The sequence below is a fragment of the Schistocerca piceifrons genome, chromosome X (genome assembly GCF_021461385.2).
Source record: "Schistocerca piceifrons isolate TAMUIC-IGC-003096 chromosome X, iqSchPice1.1, whole genome shotgun sequence".
NCBI lineage: Eukaryota > Metazoa > Arthropoda > Insecta > Orthoptera > Acrididae > Schistocerca > Schistocerca piceifrons.
This window is the reverse complement of record NC_060149.1, coordinates 577,163,814-577,189,059: the sequence shown is the minus strand read 5'-3', so window position 1 is coordinate 577,189,059 and position 25,246 is coordinate 577,163,814. Positions and strand designations below refer to the sequence as shown.

Here is a 25,246-nt window from a genome sequence, read left to right as displayed (position 1 = left end):
AAATTTTTTTGATATTTTTGACCACTACAATTATATGTGTATGCCAGGCACATTTCCTCATAGAATATGAAGACATAGTTGGCTTTAAACAGTAATATGTACGTTGAATGCTATTAGTAACTACATACATTGTCCTTCACTTCTAATAACGATGTGTTGCAAGAATGCAAGCTATCATCTCCAGCTTCAGTTCAAGAAACTATGGAACCAAATAAAAATTACACGATTGCTCCATTAAGTTTAAAAATGTAACTGACTAATTTCCTAATAAATAATTATTTTAACTATACTATCTTTGGTGGCCCATATCTGGTACATTCACACTCTGAGAATGCCTTGTTGAAGTAACACCTCAGAAACAGAAGAGCGTCTCCATCGGCACACTCAAGCCAGCCTTCCTGCTGAGGAATATTGATCCCAGGTCACCCATGCCAGCTTCAAGTAAACAACCAGCTCCAGGTATCAAACTTCCAGAGTGTTATCAGCCAATCCAATGAACTATACATTCCGGTAGAACAGTACACTTCCGAAAGAAGTAACTCAGTGTTAACTCGAGAGGAACTAGGTGTAGAGTTGCAACGAATGCAATGAAATATTAAGTCTGTTAAAAATATTGCTACTCATTGGAGTAGTTAGTCTGTTCTTTCTGTTCATAATTTCAGCTGCATCATTTGCAGCCCCACACACTAGTCCCTCTCAAGTTCACACCGAGTTATTTCTTTCGTAGGAGCACTGTACTACCAGAATGTATAGCTCATTGAATTGGCTGACAACACTCTGGAGGTTTTTGATATCTGGAGCAGGCTGTTTACTTGAAGCTGACGTGGATGATCTAGGATTCATATTCCTGAGCAGGAAGTCTGGCTTGAACATGCCGATGAAGATGTTCTGATTCTGAGGTGTTCCTGCAATAAGGCATTTCTCATAGCGTGCATGTACCAGATATGGTCCATTACAGATAAATTGGAGAGGTTTGCTCTGTGCATCATGTCTGATGGATAAATGTGAAGAGGTAAGTTCAAGATGGATGAAGATAGATGTTGTAGCATGATGACAAACATTTACTGGTTTAAATGACGCTATGTGTTGCTTCAAAATGAAAATTAAAACTGGAATGCGACACTCCACTGGCATAGGATCAAAGAAATCAGCTGCAAGTCATTCTTGCAGTGGTGGTGGTATATTCAGGATTCTCATCCACATGGAGAACCATTAATATCATTGACAAGTTTTCGACCCAGTCATACTCTTAATGCTGCTCTTTAATGTTGTGATGACACCATTCAACTTTGTCATTCAATGCCGAATGGTATGCAGTGGCTCTGACATAGCATACACTTAGGGTATGGAGAGAACACTGACATTCAAATTGCTGTTCTCCTTCAGTGGTGACGTTTTTTTGGACTCCAAAATACACGATCTATTATGACAGTGAATGCTGGCAGAAATGCCCTTCAGTGGAACTGCCCCTGGCCAATGTGTAAACCTGTCGATCACTGTTAAGAAATAGGTGAAGCTTTGAGAGCAAGGTAATGGTCCTACCAGATCAGTACAGATACGCAAGAAACTACCATAAACTTCTTTGAAAGTTCCACATGCATTGTTTGTATGTTTAGAAATCTATGTTATGAACATGTTGAGAGTGAACAGATACTTTTGCCTGAAGCTTTATATCTTGTTTCAGAGCAGGCAAAATGAAGTACTGTCAAATCAAATCCACTCTGCCTATGATACAATGAGTCTGAATTCTTTGGCCAGTTTGGGTCATTGCTTTGTGCCTTCATATGAAATGATGGCTGGCAACATGATGTCTGCACAATGGAACATGTATTAGTAAGAATACTCTCTCATTCAAGAAGGTATCAAGTATCTGTGGTGAACTGCCTTAGAAATAAAAGATGGTGCATTTGCCTTGGTGTTGCTGTTTCCTGGGTGCTGTTTAAGGGCAACTGTTAATGGTTTATCACCTTGGAGAAGATACCAAACATGTGTGACTGCTGAGTGTGTTCCCAAATATTCACAATCATATGCACTGCAACTACTTTGTGTGTTGGTGAGAGACTTTGAGAAATATGCAAGTGGTTCATGTGTTCCTTCTCACAACTGGTGTAGAGAAGCCCCTACAGCATAGTTCAAAGCAGCCACCATCAAAATTAAGGGAAGATCTATTAAGGGATATGAGCAAATCAAGTTGCGTTTGCTACATCTTTTAACTTCTTGAATGATTGGTCTGCTCTATCGGTCCATGAAACAGAGGGGGAGAGGGAATTTAGTGTTTAATGTCCCATTGACAACGAGGTTATTAGAGACAGAGCACAAGCTCATATTAGGGAAGGGTAGTGAAGGAAATCAGCAGTGCTCTTGCAAAGGAACCATCCCAGCATTTGCCTTAAGCGACTGAGGGAAATCACAGAAAACCTAAGTCTGGATAGCCGCATGCGGGTTTGAACTATCATCCTCCTGAATGCGAGTCCAGTGTGCTAACCACTGTGCTACCTCCCTCAGTTCCATGGTACAAGGTGATTATCCTTCCTACCTATATCGTTGCACAAGTTAAGCGAAGGTAGTTTAATCTCTTGCAGTATGTAGTAACATGTGAAAGTAGAAATTCACTCGTACTAAAAACAAGTTCTGCTACTATTTTAGGACAAGGAATGTCTTTGATTGACTTTTTAGGCTTTCCCGACATAATAGGTATTGAAAGTCTCTTCGGGTTTGCTGCTGGATCCTAAAATCAGCGAGTCAATATTTCGGTGATCCAACTGTTCACCATCCTCAGGAGAACACTGCTTCTGCTGACGAGTCCCGCTGAGAACTGATGCCAGGCTGCAAATCGACGTCCTATATCGGCCTCCGAACAGTTCACAGTCCATGCACCGCCCATCATGGTTGCAGCCCTCCTAGACTGGGCACGTAGCGCCACCCTTTGTAGAACATCGGCAGCAATGATATATCGCACTCAGAGACTATTTTCGAAAACTCGGACTGGCCACACCGAAGAATGTTCTATTTTGATGCAGGATAGTACAGGATTCCACATTCTGCTAAGAGGAAACCCACTGTCCCTATTAATTAAATTATCCACCAACCTAATTTCAATTACCTCTTTATAGACACTGTTCCAAAGCCGGAAGTGTTGGCAACTATCACAGTTTCATCAAATTTCATGTGGTGTCCCTCATTTAAGCAATGTCCTGCTACTGCCAATTTTTCTGGCTGTTGTAGCCTTGTATAACAACTATGTTCCACGCACCTGTCATGAACTGTGCGAATCGAGCAGCTGATGTAAGCCTTCCCCCATTGACACAGAATTTTGTATATACAAGTCTTCCTAAGCCCCAAATCATCATTCAGAATTGAGTAGTGCCCTTATCTTGGAAGGTGGACAGAACATACTCTTAAAGTTAAAACTTCTTAAAATTCTTCTAATCTTAAATGATATACCTCCAGCATAAGGAATAAAGGCCACCAATCTATTCTCCTCTTCATGCACTTCTGGTGATGGTACAAACTCCATAGCCTGATGAATCTGCTTCTTGGAGTATCCATTTTCCTTAAAAAAAAGGGGGCCATCAAAGGTGCAAGTTCTTGGGTTAAACTGTCTGCATCAGAAATGGCATACGTTCTGCATACCAAAGTCCTAGAGACACCACTGCGTTGGTATGGTGGATGACAACTCTTAGGATGCAGATACTGATCTGTGTGCATCAGCTTTTGGTGAACACTATGTCCCAAAGTAGCACCTGGTTTTTTGTAAACCACAACGTCCAAGAATGGAAGCATCCCATCACTTTCAACCTCCATGGTAAATTTAATACTGAGACAAAGAAAGCTGAAGTGGTCCAAAAATCTGTTAAGATCATTACGTCCATGTGGCCAGACTATTAGTGGAAAACTGGAAAGAGAATTGGTGAGGCTTTGTCATCATGTGCTGACATAAAACTATTTTTTATTTGACGGCAACGTTTTTGAACCGAACGAAGGAGTGGCTGTGGGTAGTCCTTTTATCACCCATAGTCGCCAGGACTTCACGCATATGGCACTGAGGACTTCAGCTTTGCAACCAATGTGCTTCTACATCTACATATATACTCCACTAGCCACCAAGCGGTAAAGCGGTATATGGCGGAGGGCACAATTCGCGGCAAAGTAATATTCCCCCCTCTGTTCCACTCACGGGTCGCACAAGGGAAAAAATGACGACTATCTGAACGCCTCAGTATGAGCTCTAATTTCCCTTATATTTAAATGGTGATCATTGCGTGATTTGAAACTTGGTGGTAATAATATATGCTCTACATCCTCAGCGAAGACCGTATTTCGGAATTTAGTGAGCAGCCCCTTCTGTTTAGTGTCTCGTCTATCTGCAAGTGTATCCCACTTCAAACTTTCTACGAGATTTGTAACGCTCTCACGGTGGCTAAACGTATCAGTCACGAATCTTGCCGCTCTTCTTTGGACCTTCTCTATCTCTTGAATCAGACCCAACTGGTAAGGGTACCATACAGACGAACAATACTCGAAGACTGGATGAACTAATGTATTGTAAGCTATTTCCTTTGTTGAAGGACTGCATCGCTTCAGGATTCTACCAATAAAGCGCAATTTAGAGTTCGCCTTGCCTGTTACTTGTGTAATCTGATCATTCCATTTGACATCATTCCGAATAGTCACACCCAGATATTTGACAGATGTTACCACTTCCAAAGACTGGGCATTTATTTTGTACTCTTACATTAATGGGAATTTTCACCTTGTTATACGCAGTAGGTTATACTTATTAATATTGAGAGATAACTGCCAGTCATTACACCACACATTTATTTTCTGCAAATTCTCATTGATTTGTTCACAACTTTCGTGTGATACTACTTTCCTGTAGACTACAGCATCATTGGCAAACAGTCTAATGCCGCTGTCAATACCATCAACCAGATCGTTTATGTGCCCTGGCGCACACCCGAAGTTACGCTTGTTTCTGTTGAAGTCACCCCATTCAGGATGACATACTGCTCTCTGTCTGTTAGAATACTTTCTATCCAACCACATGTCATCAGATAGCCTGTAAGCGCGCACTTTCTGGAGCAAGCGACAATGTGTAACCGAGTCAAACGCCTTTTGAAAGTCGAGAAATATGGCATCCACCTGGGAGCCGGTATCTAGAGCCTGCTGTATATCATTCACAACGAGGGCCAGCTGTGTCTCGCATGACCGCTGTTTCCTGCAGATGAGCTTCTCAGAGTCTAGAAAGGTCATTATGTCTGAACACAAAATACGTTCCATGATTCTACAACAAATCGATGTCTGTGAAATTGGCCAGTAATTATGTGCATCCGATTTTCTACCCTTTTAATAGATTGCTATGACCTGGGCCTTGTTCCAGTCCAGTGAAACTTTCCACTGTTTCAATGATCTCTAATAGATGATGGATAAGAATGGTGCTATATTTGTAGCATTGTCAACATATAATATTACAGGGATACTGTCTGGGACAGATGCCTTCCCCGCATCTAAGGATCTTAACTGTTTTACAATCCCAGATACACTAAACACTATGTCAGCCATCCTTGCATTTGTTCGATAATTGAAAGGGGGAATGGTGCTGCAGTCCTCTACCATAAATGAGTTTCTGAAAGCTACGTTTAGAATTTCGGCCTTGTGTTTATCATCATCCATTACATTACCTGTACTGTCGTCAAGAGAAGGTATTTAATTATTTGTAGCGTTCATAGATTTTATGTACGACCAAAATTTTTTGAGGTTACATTTAGAATCTGCAGATAAAATATTGTTTTCAAATTCGTTAAAAGAATCTCTCGACCTTTTGACAGCTGCTTTCATTTCGCATAATTTTTGTTTGTCAGCATTTAAAACAACTGCGCAAAATTCTCTGCTTTCCCAGTACCTTCCTAATATTTTTGTTATACCAATATGAAGGTACATGGATGATACCTTTTTCGTCTGGCCACATAAATGTGATACTCTTAACAAATTTTTGGATCACTTCAACTGCCTTCATCCCAGCATTAAATTTGTCAAAGAGGTTGAAAGTGATGGGATGCTTCCAGTCTTGGACGTTATGGTTTTTTTTTAAAAAAAAACAGGGTGGCACCATCTCCCCAGCAACTGTGATGGATGGTGCATGCTCTGTGTACAGTAAGGAGGCCTATATACGACATCGATTTGCAGCCTCGTATTAGTTCTCAGTGGGACTCATCAGCAGAAGCGGCGTTCTCTTGAAGATGACGAACAGCTGGAGCACTTAAATATCAAATGGAGTTGATTTTTGGATCCTGCAGAACACCTGAAGAGCCTTTGAAACTCTCTGATATTGTTTTCACTTTTTCTTCTAATGGTGGAATTCCTTGATGTGATACACGATAATGCATCAATGATATCTCTCTCTCTCTCTCTCTCTCTCTCTCTCTCTTTCTCCAAAATTTTATTTTCCCCAAAATGTTTAGGTGATACTTATCCACCAAACTGAGAAAATATGAAAGATGCATTGTGCCTTCTTCCACCAATGGTGAAGTGAAAAGAATAGTATGTAAGTAAAGGCATATCATTCAAAATTCTATGAATAAATCACTGTAATATTGCAAAGACCAAATGACAACTTAAAAAATTCAGAAAGTCCAAATGGTTGAATTGCATCTGTTTTAGGCACATCTTTAGGCACAACCAGACTGTGGTGACAAGCTCAAATAAATTGGCTGTTGAAATCTTGTATATGATGTATCAGAAAGTGGTCTGGTACTGTGACAGCATTTGAAGTTCTAGTCTCCACAAGTAGTTTTACTGCTACAGGTGTTCTACGTAGTCTCCCACCACTTTAGTGCAGGCACAGAACATTTGTACAGCTGTCAGAAAAGTCCTCCTTTGGGATGTTCCACAACTGGCGCAATATGCTGGCTTGAATGTCTAATGTCGTCAAAGCACTGACACTTCATGAGATTTTCTACACTTTATTGTTTTGTGGTAGGTTCTTACTGATAATGCCAAGTCTCTGTACCCATGACAATTTCTTCTCGAAAAAAATTGTTTGCATTTTGCATTTCAATTAAGTTGCCGCACGAATCCATGTGGTGTTTATTCTGTTCAGGAGTCAAATTGTGTATGACAAAAATTTGCTCCGACTTTTCTCTTCTTCAAAATATTCTGGAGAACATCTTAAAGATTTGATTTACTAGTGTCACTCCAACACAATTTGTAACAATGACACACAACAACAGCATACCCAAAACTTAAAATTGCTTTCTCACAACTGACTGATCAAATGCACATCTGTGGTTTCCAGCTGTTAGTTCCAACTGCCACCATAGTCACTGTGCAGACATCGCTAATACACCAGGAATAGAATCAATCTCTGAACTTTTTGGACGGATAGTGTATGACAGATTAACTGATGGTAAGTACAGGTATATGAGAGTACACTCAAAGGAAATGAAGAAAATTTAACAATTTTACACTCAGAAGCTGCACATGGAGGAATTAGCGATTACCCTATACAACAGGAAATTTGATGATGTTCCAAATGAATAAATGAACAATGACAAGCACTCATAAGCAAGTGTTACACTGCAGCGACTAACAGGCACTGGAGTCCAATATCGAACATCTGTGGTCTTGGCGAGCAGTATATGGATGTAGACATGTTTGGTACCAAAGATTTAAAGTTGGTGCTTGCTGTGTGGGCAGTAGTAGTGATTTTAAAGCCCGACAATGACAATCAGTTGGCTCTGGTTTTAAATTTTAAGGAGTGATGAGTGTAGTTTCTCTGAAAAACCTGATGATTCGAGCTTGCATTCTAGAAACATGTTGTCTGAGGTGAACAATAACTTATGTGGTTGAATAACAACAATGGAAATTCCTGGATAGAATAATATGTGAAATTAAGGAAAGGCAGCCATAGCTGACTGATGGATGGCGTAAAGATATGTGCAGCAGAAAACAATATTCACACTTTTGAGCTCTCTCTCTCTCTCTCTCTCTCTCTCTCTCTCTCTCTCGGGGCTCGCGCGCGCATCCGCGCACGCTTTTGCTAGATGAAGAACATTAGCAATAGCTTGAAAACTTGTGTGAATACCATTTTCTGTTCTGTATTTCTATGCATCACAAATCTGTCAGCTGTGAGTGAGTGGTTACCTTTCCTTAATTGTATTTATTACATGGCTGAATGCTAATATTAAATTGTGGGTGTAGAACAGCCACTAGATGCAGTCTCATAAAATGGATAATTTTAAAAACAGTTTCAACAGGGTTCTGTAGAACCTGATTACTGTGACTAGACTTGTCTACAAAGCAATTTCTCACTATTCTACATTGTTGGACACCAAGAAAGGCAAATCAAATTTTCTTGCCAGTTAAAATTCTACAATTATACAACTCCATATAATGTTACACTGCTGCAAATTCTGACATCATAGATGAGATTATATGTGAAGTATGGCTGAACTAATGAGAATTTCATAGAGAGAATATTATCTACTCCATTGCACTTAAATAGGAAGTAGCACAACTGAAAAACTAATACAGCGGATTGTTATGGGATGTATTATCTAAATATTTTGACTGCAATAAGAATGTTACTGTCATTACCCACAGAACAGGCAATCCCATATTAATCATGGACACTGAGATATAGCAAACAATATCTACTACATCATTTTAAGACCATAGCTGAAATGTATTGGACAGAACTATTGTGGGCACTAACAGCCCTCTAGAATTCCTAGCTCTGGTACTGAAGAATCGAATCAATATTTTAAAGATATAAATTTTACACAGACTAAAGTTCAAGATATGAGATTATCCCAAATACATATTGCTTTCTGTACAACTAATATTACAAAATCTACAACAACTGAAGTACTGCTACACACTATCTGAAAAATTCTCAGTAAGAAACTAAAAACCAACAGACACTGATGCCTTGAGCATTAACAACAACACAACAGAATCTTACTTCGAATTTTTAAGAAAATACAATGAAGACTATTATGTACAGGCAGGGGCCACCACAGAAAACTTGAGGAATTCAGAAAGAAGTGAAATTATCAATGCCTGGTGCAAAGATTGGCAACTGACTCAATATAAGCAAATGTAATGTAAATAAGCACTAATAGATGAAAGAATCCTATATTGTTTGACTACAGGAAAGGCATCATCACGAGTCAATCACAAAGGTTTATTGTCTAGGTGTTAACTGCAGCAATTCAAAGTGGAATGACTGCATACAACTAGTTGCTGGGAAAGTAGATGCCAAGCTAAGAATCATAAGAAGAATTCTTAAAAAATGCAGCTCAGTTACAATGCTGCTTACAATACTCATGCCACCCATTCTTCTGAATTGTTTCTCTGTCTGGGATCCTTACCAAACAGGCTTACCAGAAGAGAGAGATAAGGTTCAAGGAAGTGTTGCTCGGTTCATCATACTTTTGTAACATCAGAGTGGGAATGTCACAGTATGCTCAATAAACCCCAATGGCAGACACTGAAACAAAGATGGCGTGCATCATTAGATGATTTCTCTCAATCTTTCATTGTGAGATTAGTGCACTCAAAAATTCCAAGAATCCATATTGTGAGGGGAGTCAAGAAATGTTACTATTGCCAACATACATACGGCACAATAACCATGATGGTACCTTAATGGATTCCAAGAATCCATATTGTGAGGGGAGTCAAGAAATGTTACTATTGCCAACATACATACGGCACAATAACCATGATGGTACCTTAAAGAAACCTGGGCCCTTAGAGGCGTACAGGCAATTTTTCCTCCAAACCCCATATATGAAAGACATAGGTACTAGTAGAAGTACCTGCCAGGTTAGCCGAGAGCACTAATGTGCTGCTTCCTGGGATCGAATCTGCCTGGCGGACTGACAATGAAAGTCGGAGTGCCAGCCAGCCTGGATGTGGTTTTTAGGTGGTTTACCACATCCCAGTAGGTAAATACCGGACTGGTCCCCATGTCCCGCCTCAGTTATACGTCTCGCAGACATTTGAAAAATGTTCACACTATTTCATAGCTTACACTAGAGACGGCTGACCCAACATTGAAATGGGACTAAGGCGCACGCACACGATATCAAACACAAGATATCAAACAGGTTAAGAATAGCAAAACTTCCTCAGAAGCACAAGTGGCACTAATAATGCTGCACTTTGAGTGTACACACACACACACACACACACACACACACACACACACACACACACACACACACCCCTCTCTCATCAATCTGGCCACAGAAGCACACCATCTCTAGGAATGTCACTAAGAAATTTCATGGGGCCCTGTTACTTGGCAACAATGAAACAGATTAAACAGCAATGGAAATGTTTCTGTATTCAACGATCTCAAACTAGGTTGTCACAAACCATACCAGTTTCAGCAGCATAAACAATATCAAATTCTTCAGGTACTATTCTTACTGTTTTTAATACAGACCAGCCCACTTTATGAGCACACTGACAGCACTTCTAGTAATGATGGTACATGGCACAGAAGCACACTGTTCAGAGGACTTTAGAATACCACACAGGAGCTCTATGCGGCATGAATTCCTTGTTCGAAAACCTAAACCATTGAGGTAAAGTATTCAAAAAAATGTTTTTGTGATTTTTTAAAGGTATGCGTGGGGAGTGGGAGAGGGGTGGAGGGGGGGCAGAAGAGGAGGATGTTTACCCTAGTACATAATATACTTTGCTCTGTACACCTTATGGTGGCATTTCTAACATATGCAAACAACAGAATATGGAAAAATCTTATACCATCTGCAACACCAGAGTCAAGTTATATTAAAAAATTTTGTATTACACGTGTCAATCAACCATATGTCGTCAAGTTTTGCCATAAATTTCCTCACCTTATCTCTTCCTGTTTCTCAAGCCATGATTTTAGGTTGAGTAATGCTGTTGGACCATTGACTTTTGGTGGTACATTGAAACTGAAGTTTATATTGGAATTCTTAAACCCAAATCTTGTCAGAGAAGACCCATACAGTTCAAAATAACATCCTGGAATAAACACATTATCAATAACCATCAGTCCATCTCTTAGCAACAGATCTAAGGAAAAGTATTAAATGCATCACAAAATACTTCTACACAGCAGCAACAGCAGCAGCAGCAGCAGAGGGTTACAATACTACAATAAGCTACCAATACATGGTGGGTGATAAATGACAGCTCACAAGAGTGAATTCTTTTGCTAAGTAGCTTGTTGGAAGATTAGTGGGCCACAATCATATTCCCAATTTTGCAAATGAAGTGAGGTATCAAAACTGCATGTTTCATTTAAACTTGAACATTAAAATATACATGCAAACAGACACTCTATCAATGAGAAGATTAATTACCACAGTGGCTTCACACTTTCAAGAACTGTTTCGTAAGGTATAACTACGCATCTCTCAGAATCACTTCATGTAAACATGAAATGAAGGAAGGTGAAATCATGACGGCTAGCCACACAGGGTATTGTGGTAATGCAATTGATGAGGTTGAAAATATGTGTCAGTCCAGGACTCTAACCTGGATTTACTGCTTCTTATGAGCAGTTGCCTTAAGTGCTTTGGCCATCCAGAAACGGACCCTGACTGACTCAAATTTTCAACTTATTGCATGCTACAATGCAACGTCCTTCACCCATTGAACTCTCTACTCGCAAGTCTTTATTCCCATAGAAGTTCTAATGATATCTGGCATCTGTACTAAAATAAACATCGGGGAACCATTACCCTCTTTTTTCTGAAATGTGTTTCTATCCGAGCGGTGTGTGATCTGTCAGACAGAACAGCCATCACTCATGGTGACATGGCTCTTATGGATTGTCATTTATCACCCACCATACGCTCCTTCACACAGGCAGTAAATTGATCAGACTACTCATATTTATTATTGTGTCCAGTGTTGCAGTTTCCAATACTTTACAAAACCAGACATGTCGTTTCTTTAAAAGTGGTATACCATTTTTTCTGTATACAAACATCGGATTTCATTAAATTCTGGTTGCATTACCACAAGGTCCTGTGCAGTTAACCATCACCATCTTCTACCCAAACTTTCCTTTTCCTTCTCTTTCCCTTTCCTACATTCCATGTTTTCACGTACTTACCAGCCGCATCATCACGAATGATGTCTGTTCTGTGGGATATATCTGACAAAACAGACACCACTCAGACAGATATACATTTCAGAAGCATTCCCTGTTACCCAAGACTGATTACACTTAACTTCAAATCATGCATTTCTTTCCTTGTATTCCTCAAGCTTGGCTCCATCATGCCACTGCCATGAAAATCCATAATACTTCATGTGCCGACTTTGTTGACTTTTTAATAAAAAAAATAAATAAATAAATAAATAAAAAAATAAAAAAACATCGAATCTCTCCTCTAAGACTAAAGAGAAACTTGTAACCTCTAATCTGAGTACATTAACCAACACAAATTGACCTATCAATCGTTGTCTAAACCAGGACATTTCAGATAAAGGATTGGACGAGATTATAAAGCATCATGGGTCCAAACTATTATTAATATGACAACAACAGATTTTTGGACCCTCAACAACATCCTTACTGGATGCCAGCGTGTAGATATCGCAGGGTGGGTGGTTGGGGTGGGGTGGGGGACGTGGGGGGAGAGATGCATGTTCTCACAAAATAAGTTCACTATAATTTATTAGATTCCATCAATCAATGGTAAAAGCCATTATTAAAATACACAAAACTATGGCATTTAAAATCAAGTCGTAAAAATGCAAACTACAGTCATAATTGGTCCCTCATACTGAGTATTTTAGAAACACGCTAGAAAGACATTCAATTTTAAACCACAAGAAAGCATAAAAGAAAACTTACATATGACAGGCATAAGAGGTGTTAAGAATAAATTATTCAGAAAGTCACAGAGGTAAGAGATAATATGGCAGAGTACTGCAGATGTCAACCGGGAGCGATTTGAAGCTCACTGCAGCTTGTCATGAAATGGAAGGTGCACCTCTAACCAACCAGGCTCCCCTGCCCACTGTAGCAGGTCAACAGGTCAAAAAATTGGCTTTGTAAAAGGAGGGGCACTAAAACACACGTGAAGAGAAATTAAGGCTTAGGGTAATATTAAAACTGAGTTGAGACATCAGAAGCAGAACCAGCTCCCAAACATAGGGTAGACGGAGCTCTCCCTGCCCGAAAAATGTGGCCTTGGTGATTCCCTCCTCTGTACTGAAGCCAGCAGGACCTTAACCCAGATAACCCTGACATCCTTCTGGAAGGACGACGTAACTCACTGTTGAAATTTATTTTTGTGAATAACGCATTGTTGCAACGGACTGTGACACATTGTTATATGAAGTAGGCAGAGTCAGTTGCGTGCTGCGACAGTCAGTTTGATGCTGTCGTTCATAGTGAGTGAGAAACTGTGTCTTGAAAATAGGGCCGATTTTACCATGGACGAACTGATCGACCTTGTCATCAACGGATATGTATATTTTCTTTCATATTGCGTCAATAATTCTGAAACTTGTCATATAATATCTTAAGGAATTAACGTATATTATTTATGGGTTCATATTACGATTGAAAGATTTCGTCAGTTGTAATTCAATAATGTTTTCAATCCTCCTTCCAGAAGGACGTCAGGGTAATATGTTGTCATTTTGTATTCACAGAAAATAATGTACACTTATGGAACTTTTGGACATGTTAGAATCAAAAGATGAGGAAATACCTAATACTGGTGTGATGTAACATTACACCCTCCTCTATATTCACTAACGACGTAACAGATGAAGATTCGGGTGCTGAAGAAAATCCAGGTGTAGATAAATTACCAGCAAGTCAGCTCAATGCTACTGCGCTGCATGATCAAAAGAGAGGGGGCGCGGGGGGGGGGGGGGGGGGGGGTGGAAGCAACAGGAACAATAAGAGGAAACAGAGTTAAGAATTGTACTCTATCATCTGTAGATAAAATGATAAAAGAAAATAGAGGATCATATGAAATTTGTTCTGACTCAGCATCCGGGATTTCCATTGTACGTTGGAATGACAACAATGTTGTTACTGTAGCCACCAACTTTGACAGAGTGCAACCACTACGCTCTGTAGCAAGATTTTCCAGGGAACAAAAGAAATGGATTAGCGTGCCTCAACCTAACTTATTAGACTCCTACAATACTCATATGGGAGGCATAGATCGAGCTGACCAAAATGTATCCTTATATACATGCTCTATAAGAGGGAAAAAGTGGTATTTCTCGATCATTGCACATTTTATACACATTGAAGAGCAAAATGCCTGGGATCTTTACAAGCACAACTTAGAACCCATAGATCATCTGACATTTCGTCGTCGAATTGTCACTGCAATTCTTGAAAGTAACAAATGAGTCACTACCAGCGGAGGACGTCATAGTAAGAGGGCAAAACTAGATTCTAGATTTGATGGAAGAGAACATTATGTTGCTGAATTACCTATGGACGAAATAACAAAAAAGAAGCAGCAGCTGAAATGTCGTAGTTGCCACAAAAATACTACTACTATGTGCGTAAAATGTGACGATCCACTTCATGTTTGTTGCTTTTTGCCTTATCATGCTAGTGCATAAAATGTGTGTATAGGTTTTTTTTTTGTTTTTTGTATTTATTAGCTGTTTTAGCCCATAATTCAAATTTATTAATGTTTATTTCAAAGTATAAAAACCAAAACAAGTTAATTGTGCAATGTCATATACTTTAAAAACACGTTCCCTTATTGTCCTGACGTCCTTCTGGAAGGACGCCCATTTTTGGAAATACTATATAAAAATAAATACTCAAAATTGTTTTTACTTTCTTCCTTACAACCTTGTGAATGAATGTACATAAGATATAAATCAATTTTGAAAAACAAATAATTCAGGACTATCTGGGTTAACAATGAAGATTTCCAATGTAAATATACAATACAGATAAAATTTTAAATTTTATTTGCTGCCTAAACATTATCAGCTAAGATTTCAGGGAGTGACTTGGCCAGCTGCAAAACAACATTTAGCAGTGATGACGGGCACTGTAAAAGGATATGGGTGGCAGTACGGCTATCTTTTTTTTTTTTTTTTTGGGGGGGGGGGGGGGGGGGGGGGCAGGAAGCACATGTTGTAGGATGTATCCATGGGTCAACTTCATGGTTTTTTTTTTGGGCAAGGTTCATTGATGCACTCAATCCCAACTCGCTTGTGTTGAGCCACACAATCACTCTATCTCACATGTTTTAAAACAAGGGAGAAAGGATGAAGGGTGCTATATCCTGGATTAAAACAGAAGTAAAACAACAAAGGGGCTAAAACAATGGCACAGGCAAATGTGACCAGCTGGCCACTTACAAAATATATGGGTGAGCCCGTCACCCTGTAAACACATTAAAACCACCTACTTAAAATCTTGGGAAAAATGTTGGACAACTCACAAAACTTTAAAACTCTAACCACATTTTTTGGAAAGTCACTTAAAATAGAGGGCAGGTCTGTAAGCAAATCTGCTGCTACCCACTGGTCTGAAAATAAAACGTAGTCTAATAAAATGTGGCACACAGTGATCTCTACACCACACGCACCAAACATAGTAGTGTCCTCTCACTGGAGTAAGAAGCCATGCATCATAGAGCTGTGGTCTATGTGAAGACAGGTGAGGAGGACCTTGGCCTGTCAGTGAGGCTGGAAGGATGTACACCACAGCCGCATTGTGGGCTTTACTAGACAGAGCCTATTGTCTGCCACTTCCAGCCTCTCACTTTCTTCTCTGGCTATTCTGAATGACTTTATCTGCTGGGAACAAGCATTGTACAGAGAGAAGGGCACTCAGAGAATTTAAACAAACAAGGAATTTAGTATTTTCAATACATAAAGTTTACAGCCAACCAGCTGGATTTGCGGTTGCTGCTGTCAGCCATGTTTAAAATTGGAAGGAATTTAGTAGTCTAATCATATTCCTCAGCTCCAGTGCCCATGAGATTGCATATAATTCGATTTCAAAGACAGTGAAGTCTTGAGGCAGTTGAACCTTGAGGACATGATCTGGGAAAACAACAGAGCAACCAACTGAGGGCCCCCCTCCCTCCCCCATTTCAATCCATCCGTAAAGACAGCTGTAGAGTCTTAGTGTTCAGTTAAAATGTCCTTAAATAATGCATTAATGGCACATGCAGGAGTGCAATCTGTACTGAACTAAACCTAAAATTACTCTGGACCTCTGCAGTAACCACGGTGGCACACGATTAAAACCCTGGATTTGGGGTTGTACTTGCTCCACACCAAGTGACTCCAGCACACACCACACACAGATCCCAAATGGACTTTGTTGCTAATGGATGACTGGAGTAAAGGCAGTCCCAAGTCGGATGAGCAACAGTATGGTATGCAGGTGAATTTGGATCTGCGACGAACTTACGTGCCTGATGCACAATGAGAAGTTGCTGTCAGATTGTAAGTGGCAGTTCACCAGCCTCAGCACAGAGACTGGATACGGGGATGATCCTATAAGCACCCACGGCCAGCCTATCCCGTCATGGTGGACAGCGTCAATGATCTTCAGATAAGAAGGCCTCGTGCTAATCCATACACTGTGTGCCCCTAGTCTAGCCGCAAACGCATGAAGAAAAGCTGAAGCAGATTCACCATGTCCACTTCGCAAGACCTGTGGCTAAAACACTTAATGATATTCAGTTCCTTCAGGGTCCTGGCTATCAGATCTCTCAGGTGTGACAACCACGGCAATTTGGAGTAAAAAATGAGGCCCAGAAAACTCAAAGAGTCTTTAAACGTAGAACAGTGTCCCTCATACGCAGGACAGACAAATGAAAAATATGATGAGAAGAATTAAAATGAACACACACATTTTTACCTGAGGAAAACTGAAAACCCATCTTTGCAGCCCACTCCTCTAATCTGACACCATAAATTGCAACTGATGAGTCACTGTCGTAACACTGGAGCAGGAACGGAAAACAGTAAAATCGTTCACAAATAAGGAGCATTTTACAGGACTCCTCACTGTACACACAATACTGTTTATGGTTATAGCAAAGAGTGTAACACTTAAAACATTGCCCTGAGGTACACAATTCTCCTGCTCATAACAATCTGACAGCAAGTCAACAATATAGGATCTAAAAAACTGCTTTGACAGAAAAGAATGTATGAAGATTGAGAGGTGACTATGAAAGCCCCATCGATGAAGTTGCTCTAGACTACTATATCTCCAAGTAGTATCTTACACCTTACTGACGACAAATAACATACAGAGACAGTGATGTTTACAAAGGAAAACCTGCTGAATAGATGGCTCTAGCAGGATCATGGTGTCAGCGGTGGACCGAAATCTCCAGAATCCACACAGAGTGGCAAAGGAATTGCCTAGTCTCTAACAACCACACCAGACAATGGTTAACCATTTGATGCAGTGTCTTTCCGATCACAGCTCATTAAGGCAGTACTCTGGTAACTACTGTGACGTGTGGGGTCCTTTCCTGGTTTGAGGAGAGGAATCAAAATTGCCTATCTCCAAGAGTGAAAATGACCTTTCTGTCATATCAAATTACAAAAATTTGAGGATGATTTCCTTTGACACTGTTGGCAAATGTCGAAGCATGCAGTGCTGGATTTGGTCATGACCGGGTGAAATATCACGAGTCTCAAACAGTGCTGATTCCAGCTCCCACATGGAGAAAAGGGAGTTGCAAGATTCAGAATTGTTGGATCTGAAGTCCGACTTGCCCCCCGCTACAGTCGAATGATAGCAGCAAAGTGCCTGATCCTGGCTGGCACTGGCAGTAGTCTTTGCAAAATGCTCTGCCATCATCTGAGCAATGTCTCTGGATACTGTTTGGAGACGCCCCTGCTTCAGTGCTGCTGCTATTGGTAAACAACTGTGTTTACTGGGAATCCTCCTGATGGCTTCCCATACTTTTGCAGACCAAGTGGGAGGGTTGACAGAGTCCAGGAATGCTCTCCTCAATTATGTGTCAAGCCTTGGCTCTTGCAACCCAAAAGGCTATGAAGTTGTCTGTAGTTGGCAAAGGAGACTGTTAATGAGCCGCAACCCTCTCTGGGATTGCTGAGCGCCACTCACGGGTCCACCAAGGTAAAGGTTGCCTCCTAACATGACCTGAGGATTTTGGGATGGATATATGCATCACTCATGTAATGTGATCCACCCATTCCTGGACACTGTCGAAGTGCTCAAACACAGCCAGATGGCTGAACAGCATCCAGTTAGCCCTGCTGAGCACCCATTTTGGTGGCTTCTGTTCAGGTAATGCTCCATCCAGTAGGTGGATCCACAGTGGGAAGAGGTCACTGGAATGAAAGTTATCAGTGGTTTCCTTCTAAGCATAACCTGCAAGGGCACGAGAGCAGAAGGAGAGGTTGATGGCCGAGGACGATCCAGTAGCAGCCAAGAAATGAGGAGGACTGCCTCTACTGACGATGCACAGCTCATGACACATCGTGAGGTTCTCCAATACTTGACCCCTGGAGCCCCATAATATATTACAGGCATTGAAATCACCCAGCAGTAGGAGAAATGGGCAGGGAGTTGTTCAATCCTGTAGAGGTACGCACAGGGAGTAGATAGTGATCTTCTGAGCCACATGACCTGCAACAGCTTCTGCTTGTGGGTCAGTAACGAAGGAGAGAGCAGAGGAGTGGTGCATGTTATTGACAAACATAGCAACCCCTCCCTCAGCTCTGTCCACAGTCTTTCAGTAGAGGAATAGCCCTGTTGAACAGGGGTGTCAGTGGCTTTAAATGTAAACACAACACAGTGGGGGTGCCTGTGTCAGAAGTTTCAGCTCCTTCACATGTCCTGAACCCTTTAATGTTCCATAATATGGAAGCCCTCTGTCGCAGGGGTTGCACTTTTATCCTTTCTTTCTGCTGGGGAATGCGAGATGATTGCCCCAGTCCAACACAGTCTCTACAGAAGATTCATGAGAGACGGCAGAGTGGACGGTGTCAACACCATCGGACTGTTTACTGTCCGTTTCCATCGGTGGCAGATGCTTTGCCTTTGATTTTGTGCCCTTGGTAGGCTTCGGAGGCACAACTGCAGCTGTGGTAGTGGCAGTGCTGGACAGTGGACCAGACAATTTTTGGATGGGCAGGGCACTCTGCAACGTTGACAATCACAGCCTTTTCTGAAGTTCTGCAGAGAGGTACAGGTGTTGAAATAAGTGCAGCAGCACAAGTGCATTGACAAACACAGGTACCAGTGCTGACACTAGCAACTTTCATTTGTGTAGCATCATCAGCCTTCTGTACCAAATGTTTAAGAACTGAAGCAAAGGAGGTAGCAAACACTGGGGGCAGCTTGGCTTTATACATCTTTCTGGCCTCACAACACAGCATGCACTTTGTAGTCTTAAGCTCTAGCATCTCCCGTTCTTCAAGATATACAATGCAGTCCCGACTCCAGACAAGGCGAGCCCAAGAGCAATTCACACACTCCATAGGAGATGAACAAGTGACTCCATCGTGGGCAGTCTTACCACATTTGCCACAACTGACTTCTCCGTGACACCAGAGAGTAGCGTGCCCAAAGTGCTGGCATCTGAAACAGTGCAATGGGTTGGAGACACAAGGCCACATGCTTAGGGAAAGGAAACTTTCTTGCTTTAAAATGATCAGGAAGTTTCATGCTACTGAACATCAGGATGAAGCAGTCGGATTTTACAAGATCCCCATCCACCTTCTTCATGTTGTTTTGCCCACTGTGGAGCCCACTCATCTTTCAAGTCCGATATCCCTGCATGTCATAACACTTTTGCTACAATTCAAGATGGTGTGTGGCTCAGTTTCGATGGCATATTCCTTGAGGCATTGGGCTTTCTAGAGATTCTAAACTTGTTGGGAATTAAAAGTTTCTATCGACAGTGTACCATTGCATTATCACTTGAGAGATTTTATATTTCCAGCAATCCCCCCTCTAAACCCTTTCTACATTAAAGGACAAATTTTGTCAAAGCTGCCCTCTTTTGTATGAACTATTACAAAAACATTCTTACTAGCAGCATGTGTTCTTTCACTGTCACCATAAGTACACTGAAAAGATCCCATGTCAGGAGTACTGGCTACAAGAGCCATCTTGTTTGATTGGGTGTTGGTACCTACCAGTGGCCCACCCTATCTGCTGGGCATAGGAGGTGAGAATTTTGAGGGCCCCATCTCGGTCCCACGAGCAGCTGAGGTAATAATAGTCCACCTAGAGAGAACCCCGCATGCCTAGGTAAGCCTTATACAATTTAGGTGCAGCAGGTTCCCCACAGGTTGCCCGCTAATGACTGTTCCATCGCAACAGTCATGCGTCTTCCTGGTGCACAGCGCACCTTAAGATTGACGTGTGTATTATACAGGTTTTAACCATCCTCACAATCCGGGTGGTCAAGCCAAGATACCCATTCTCAGTGACACACAATGTTCCACTGCCATAACAAGGTGGTCGATGAAGCTTGCCCAGAGCTTACAGTAACAGAGGACTGGCAGCACTTACCATGCCTCAGGTCAGGAGCCCTAGCATCACCAAGCCCATGTCCAGCAAATGAATGCAAGCCCCTGAGGGTAGATCAACTTTGTGTGTCCAACATGGAGGTGGCAGAGGACTATGGAATCACTGCAAGATGGTCAAAGACACACTTATAGCCTGTATTTTACTGCTTGTGACTGTGACACTCCATTCTCTGTTACATGCCATTATGAGCTAGTGATACAGGGCTGTCCACGTATCAGATTCTCGTGCCTTTTTTCCCCAGAGCATTCCTCCTGACAGTCTCCCTGGCAAGTCAATTCTCTGCAGCTGGCAAAGGAAGTACTGTTGAGGGACCTCCAGATCCAACCCGAAACAACCCTGCCTGACGCCTTAACAGAGAACCTGTTCAATTGGCCATGAGTCATTCACCAAAATCAGGGGCAAAGAATTTGGAGGACCATGCTAAGCACAGTGAGGCAGGAGGAGGGAGCATTCCACCAGTATGTGAGTTACTACTGTCCAAAAGGCTCCACAGCCACAATTTGGGTGTGGTTCATTACACAATACAAAACTATGGAGTTGTGGAGGGGACATGAGATGGTGGATTCCTTCAGGGAGGAAAAGAGGAGTGCCATGCAGCATTAGTCACTGCTTTGGTGTGGAATTTATTAGTGGTGGCAGTAGGCAACCAGATATTGTTGTATCTCCAAGTGAGGAGAAGTCTTATTTGCATCTGAAAATCCACAGGAGTCATCACAGCAAATGTAGAGCAAGTAATAACTTCTCTAGGATACACTCTAAGACTTTAGACCCGTCAGCGTAAATGATGATAGCATCCTGATACTCCAGAAGAACTGAGATGAACAGTTGCTGAACAGCTATAGTGGAAACAAACTTTAGGCCCTTGAAACAGATTGATCCTAATTCTTATTCTGAGTACAATTGGGCAGGGGGGGTGGGGGGGTTGGGGGTGGGGGGCAGTTTAGGTGTAGGTCCCCGGAGAGGGTCATGATGGATAATTCCACATGTCAGAGGTCTATGCCCCCTGAATGCAAAAAGAATTTGGATGATAGGAATTTGTCAGATGGTGACTGCAGAAGTGAGGAAGAGTTGGTACTGTGGGAACTGAAGGGATAAGATCCCCACTTCAGCAACGAGACCACAAATGGAACTAGGCACCAATGGCCTGTATAATTTCAAAGCTGAAGGAGCCAATGAGCCATATCCCTGAACAGCCATAGTCGAATTGGAATTGGATCACAGCATTGTAAATATAGAGGAGTGTAGTGCGATCCACATCCAAAGAGGTGTGGGAAATGAAGCAGGAAGGATTAACCTTTCTCATGCAGCAATACTTTATTATTGGAATTTAGTAAAACCCTGTCAGATTGCTTTTCCCCACCTAACTAGATGGTCACCTGTGGATCGTTCTTCCCGGAAACTGCAGTGGAAAGGGACAAATGATCCCATGACTCAGGGACCCTGCATAAGAAAGTTACACAATCACTGAAAAGTGGTCATTGTAGCAAAGATTGTCATGTAACAACTATTGTAGTGAAGGCACAAGATTCAGGAAGGGATTTTGAAGTCGATAGCCAAAAAGGTATCATGAGTGGAAATGAAGTTTATAGGAGTAACACCAGTGAAGGGATAGAGATCAAATTTGGAAAGAAGCTGGTTGATCAGGAGGCCCTATTAGATAAACTGGTACTCCCTCACATGGTGTGATTAGCACTACATCCCAAAAGTAGGAGGAAAGGTATTCAGAGTTGTTGGACTAAGATAGTCATACCAAGTAAGTAAATACCCTGCTGGAGGTAAACAAATATCACAAGTGGCAATCACTGGGGGCATTTGCACTCACACCGCTACTGCTTCCAACCTGGCATTAGGATGATTCCCCTCACTAACAATATCCCTGCAAACCAATGTATAGATGCTATCTTGGAGCAAGTATGGTTCCAATAGAATGCACAGTAACCCCAAAGAGTTGAAGAATGAGCATCACGGTAGTGTCTTTCTTTGAAAGCAACACAGATCACAGAACAAAAAATCAGTTGTAGTTTTGGTACATTGAGGGTGTGCTGGTTGTGTGTGGAGGGGCCAGGAGGACAGATCACGTGCAAGGATCACTGTCACTGGCAGGTGTGGAACATCAATGAACATCGGACCACAGTCGGACAGTAAGGGTGGGGGAATCAACAGAATAGCCTTCTTCCAAAATTTCTTATCTTTGCCTTTCACAACTTCCGGCAGTCATGATTCTTACAATCCCATGAACTGTCAGTGTAGGAATGGAAGAAGAACCCACAATCCTTTCAGTCACTGGCTGGTCCTAGGTCCCTGATCTATAAATTTCCAGGGTGAATGAAATTCTAACCTGCTAATGACCTGGCCACAGTAGGCACCAAGTTCGATATAATTGAGAATTGATTCAAAGAATCTTATTTTTGCCAGACATCAAAATATGAGACACAATCTGTGACCTCCAGTTTCTGGATTTTGTGTTCCATGGGTAGGTTAGCAAACTTTGGGGCTCAAGGAGGGTGGTCATTCACACAATTGAAACAGACAGGTAGTAGTGCACATGGTGAATTTTTGTTAAGTGACTGGTCACAGTCTCCACAAATCAGATCATTTCTACCAAATAGATGTATGCCCGAACCCTGGGATTTAAAACACCATCGGCTTCAAATCACAACTCTAACACATAATTTTGATGTTTCCTGGAAGAAAATTCCCCTTAAAAATCAAGGCTGAATACGCCGGTGTCTACTTTGTTGTCTGGCAAACTTCGATATATGCCATGTAGGAAGAGGATCCCTTGACTCTCCAAGTGTTCACATAGTTCTTCATAGGTCAAAGTGAAAAATTAATCCCTACACTGTGCTGACATTCTTGTGGCATGTGGTGGTAACAGGTACATAACCAAGTTGTTTACAAAACAGAAGGGAGGGGGAGGGGGGGGGGGGGCAACGCACTCCAACAGTTTAAAAAATATGTTAGAATTCAGATTTAATTCCCTAAATATTTAACCAGCCATGTCGTGTTGTTGATGATACGCCCCCTCAACTTGTGAAACAGAAAAACACAGAATTGAAAATTTAATACTGCCAGACTGAGCGAAAGTAAACGATGAGACTTTCAAACAAGTATTGAAGTATTCCCTGTTGATTGTTGAATTATATAACTACGTTTATTGCGGATGAGTCTGTGAAACCTGGAATTTTTGGGTGGGAAAATGACCTCTCAACAACATGGGACATTTCCCTGCAATGCAACAATGCCTTCCTTAAAATCAACCTTGGTTCTTACACAACATAAAATTTCTGAAAGATTTCTATGCATCTCAGTCAGAGCACATTAATACCAACTGCTCTTGCTTTCCCAGCAGAAGATATGTTTTGAGAAAATTTCGCATGATAAATAGTCTTTATTTATATACTTAGGACAGAATAAGAAATATGGTATCTGATCAATCTTATTTGCCCCACTGCCTGCAGCAGTCTGGACACCATCCAGAATCTATCCATCCAAGATCTTTTGACACAGCAATCTTCCAGTTATCACCAGAAAATTATGTGGGTAACGTGCTGAAATTTTATTGTGGTCTATAATTTAACAATACTGGGTGCAACCAACTGCCAAATAATTTGGCTACTGACGGGTAAGTAAAGAACAATTGTTCCAAGGCTGGTTTAACAGTGTGGCCAGATTGGACTGTATCACAAATAAGCCCACTGGCTTCGAACACAGAGACTGGTTTGCAAGTTTTCTCAGCATACATCTATGGTCAACAACCTAATGTCATCAGGAACTACAGTTAGTATAGTGAGACATGAAAGGCTTCATGAACTGGATCCACAACAGAACCTGGGTTGCATAAAGTATGCCTACTTGCTCGTCTCAATACTTATTGATTAGCCACAAACATGTTCACTGCATTTGAATTTTATTTACTTTTCGCTAGGTTCCATGGTATTATATGTGCCATAACTATTCAGACATCGAACAAGTCATTACATACCTCACAAAATGTTGTTAAACCGAAAGAACACAAAAACAGTCAGTGGACTAAATTCCAAGGCAGTTTCTCACATGTGTGAAGGAACCAGAAAATCTGTGACTGCTCTTATTTTTTCTGGATCAGCATGCGCACCAACATCACCATTCCCAGGGCAACAAAGAATTCTTCAGATTTAGGTGGAGGGTTACAATCTGAACAAACTTCAGCAGGGTTGTTATTTGGCTTACACCAAATGTCTTCAAAGAACATCACCCAGATAAAAAGACACGTTGTCTACTTAAAGCATTGAAGCAGGGTGTGTATCATATGCTCAACGGTGGCCAATGCATTACATAGTCCAACCGGCATAACTCATAAAGGCTATCGTGTGTTTTAGAGGTAGCCTTTTCCTGGTCTGCCTTGTTGACCTAGATTTGCCAGTAGCCTGTAAAAATGTCTATAGTCGAGTAATACTTAGCTTCTATCGAGGATCCTTCACAAGGATCTCTGAGAGGACGAAGGACACTTTGAAGGTTCAATGATATTTTGCAGCATCTTATCCACTCCCTTCTGAATTACGTGTTGCTCAGTGGATGACATCCTATATGAGTGCTAGCTAACTGGTGGATGATTCCAGTGTTGATACACTATTTTACCAAGGATCACTTGGTCTGTCTTTTCTTCACACTTCATTTCAAAGCATATGAAAATTGGCAGAAAAAGGCTAATGCTCG

General features: G+C 41.4%; 1 protein-coding gene across 2 annotated transcripts in view; it reads right to left on the bottom strand.

Annotated features, from left to right (window-relative positions):
* LOC124721197 (terminal uridylyltransferase 4-like) overlaps positions 1-25,246 on the bottom strand; it is a 207,296-nt gene that overhangs the window by 74,160 nt on the left and 107,890 nt on the right. For both annotated transcript variants that reach the window (XM_047246042.1, XM_047246041.1), the window contains one exon: positions 10,875-11,025. In XM_047246042.1, the coding sequence (XP_047101998.1) occupies positions 10,875-11,025 (151 nt within the window). The remainder of the gene's footprint in view (positions 1-10,874; positions 11,026-25,246) is intronic.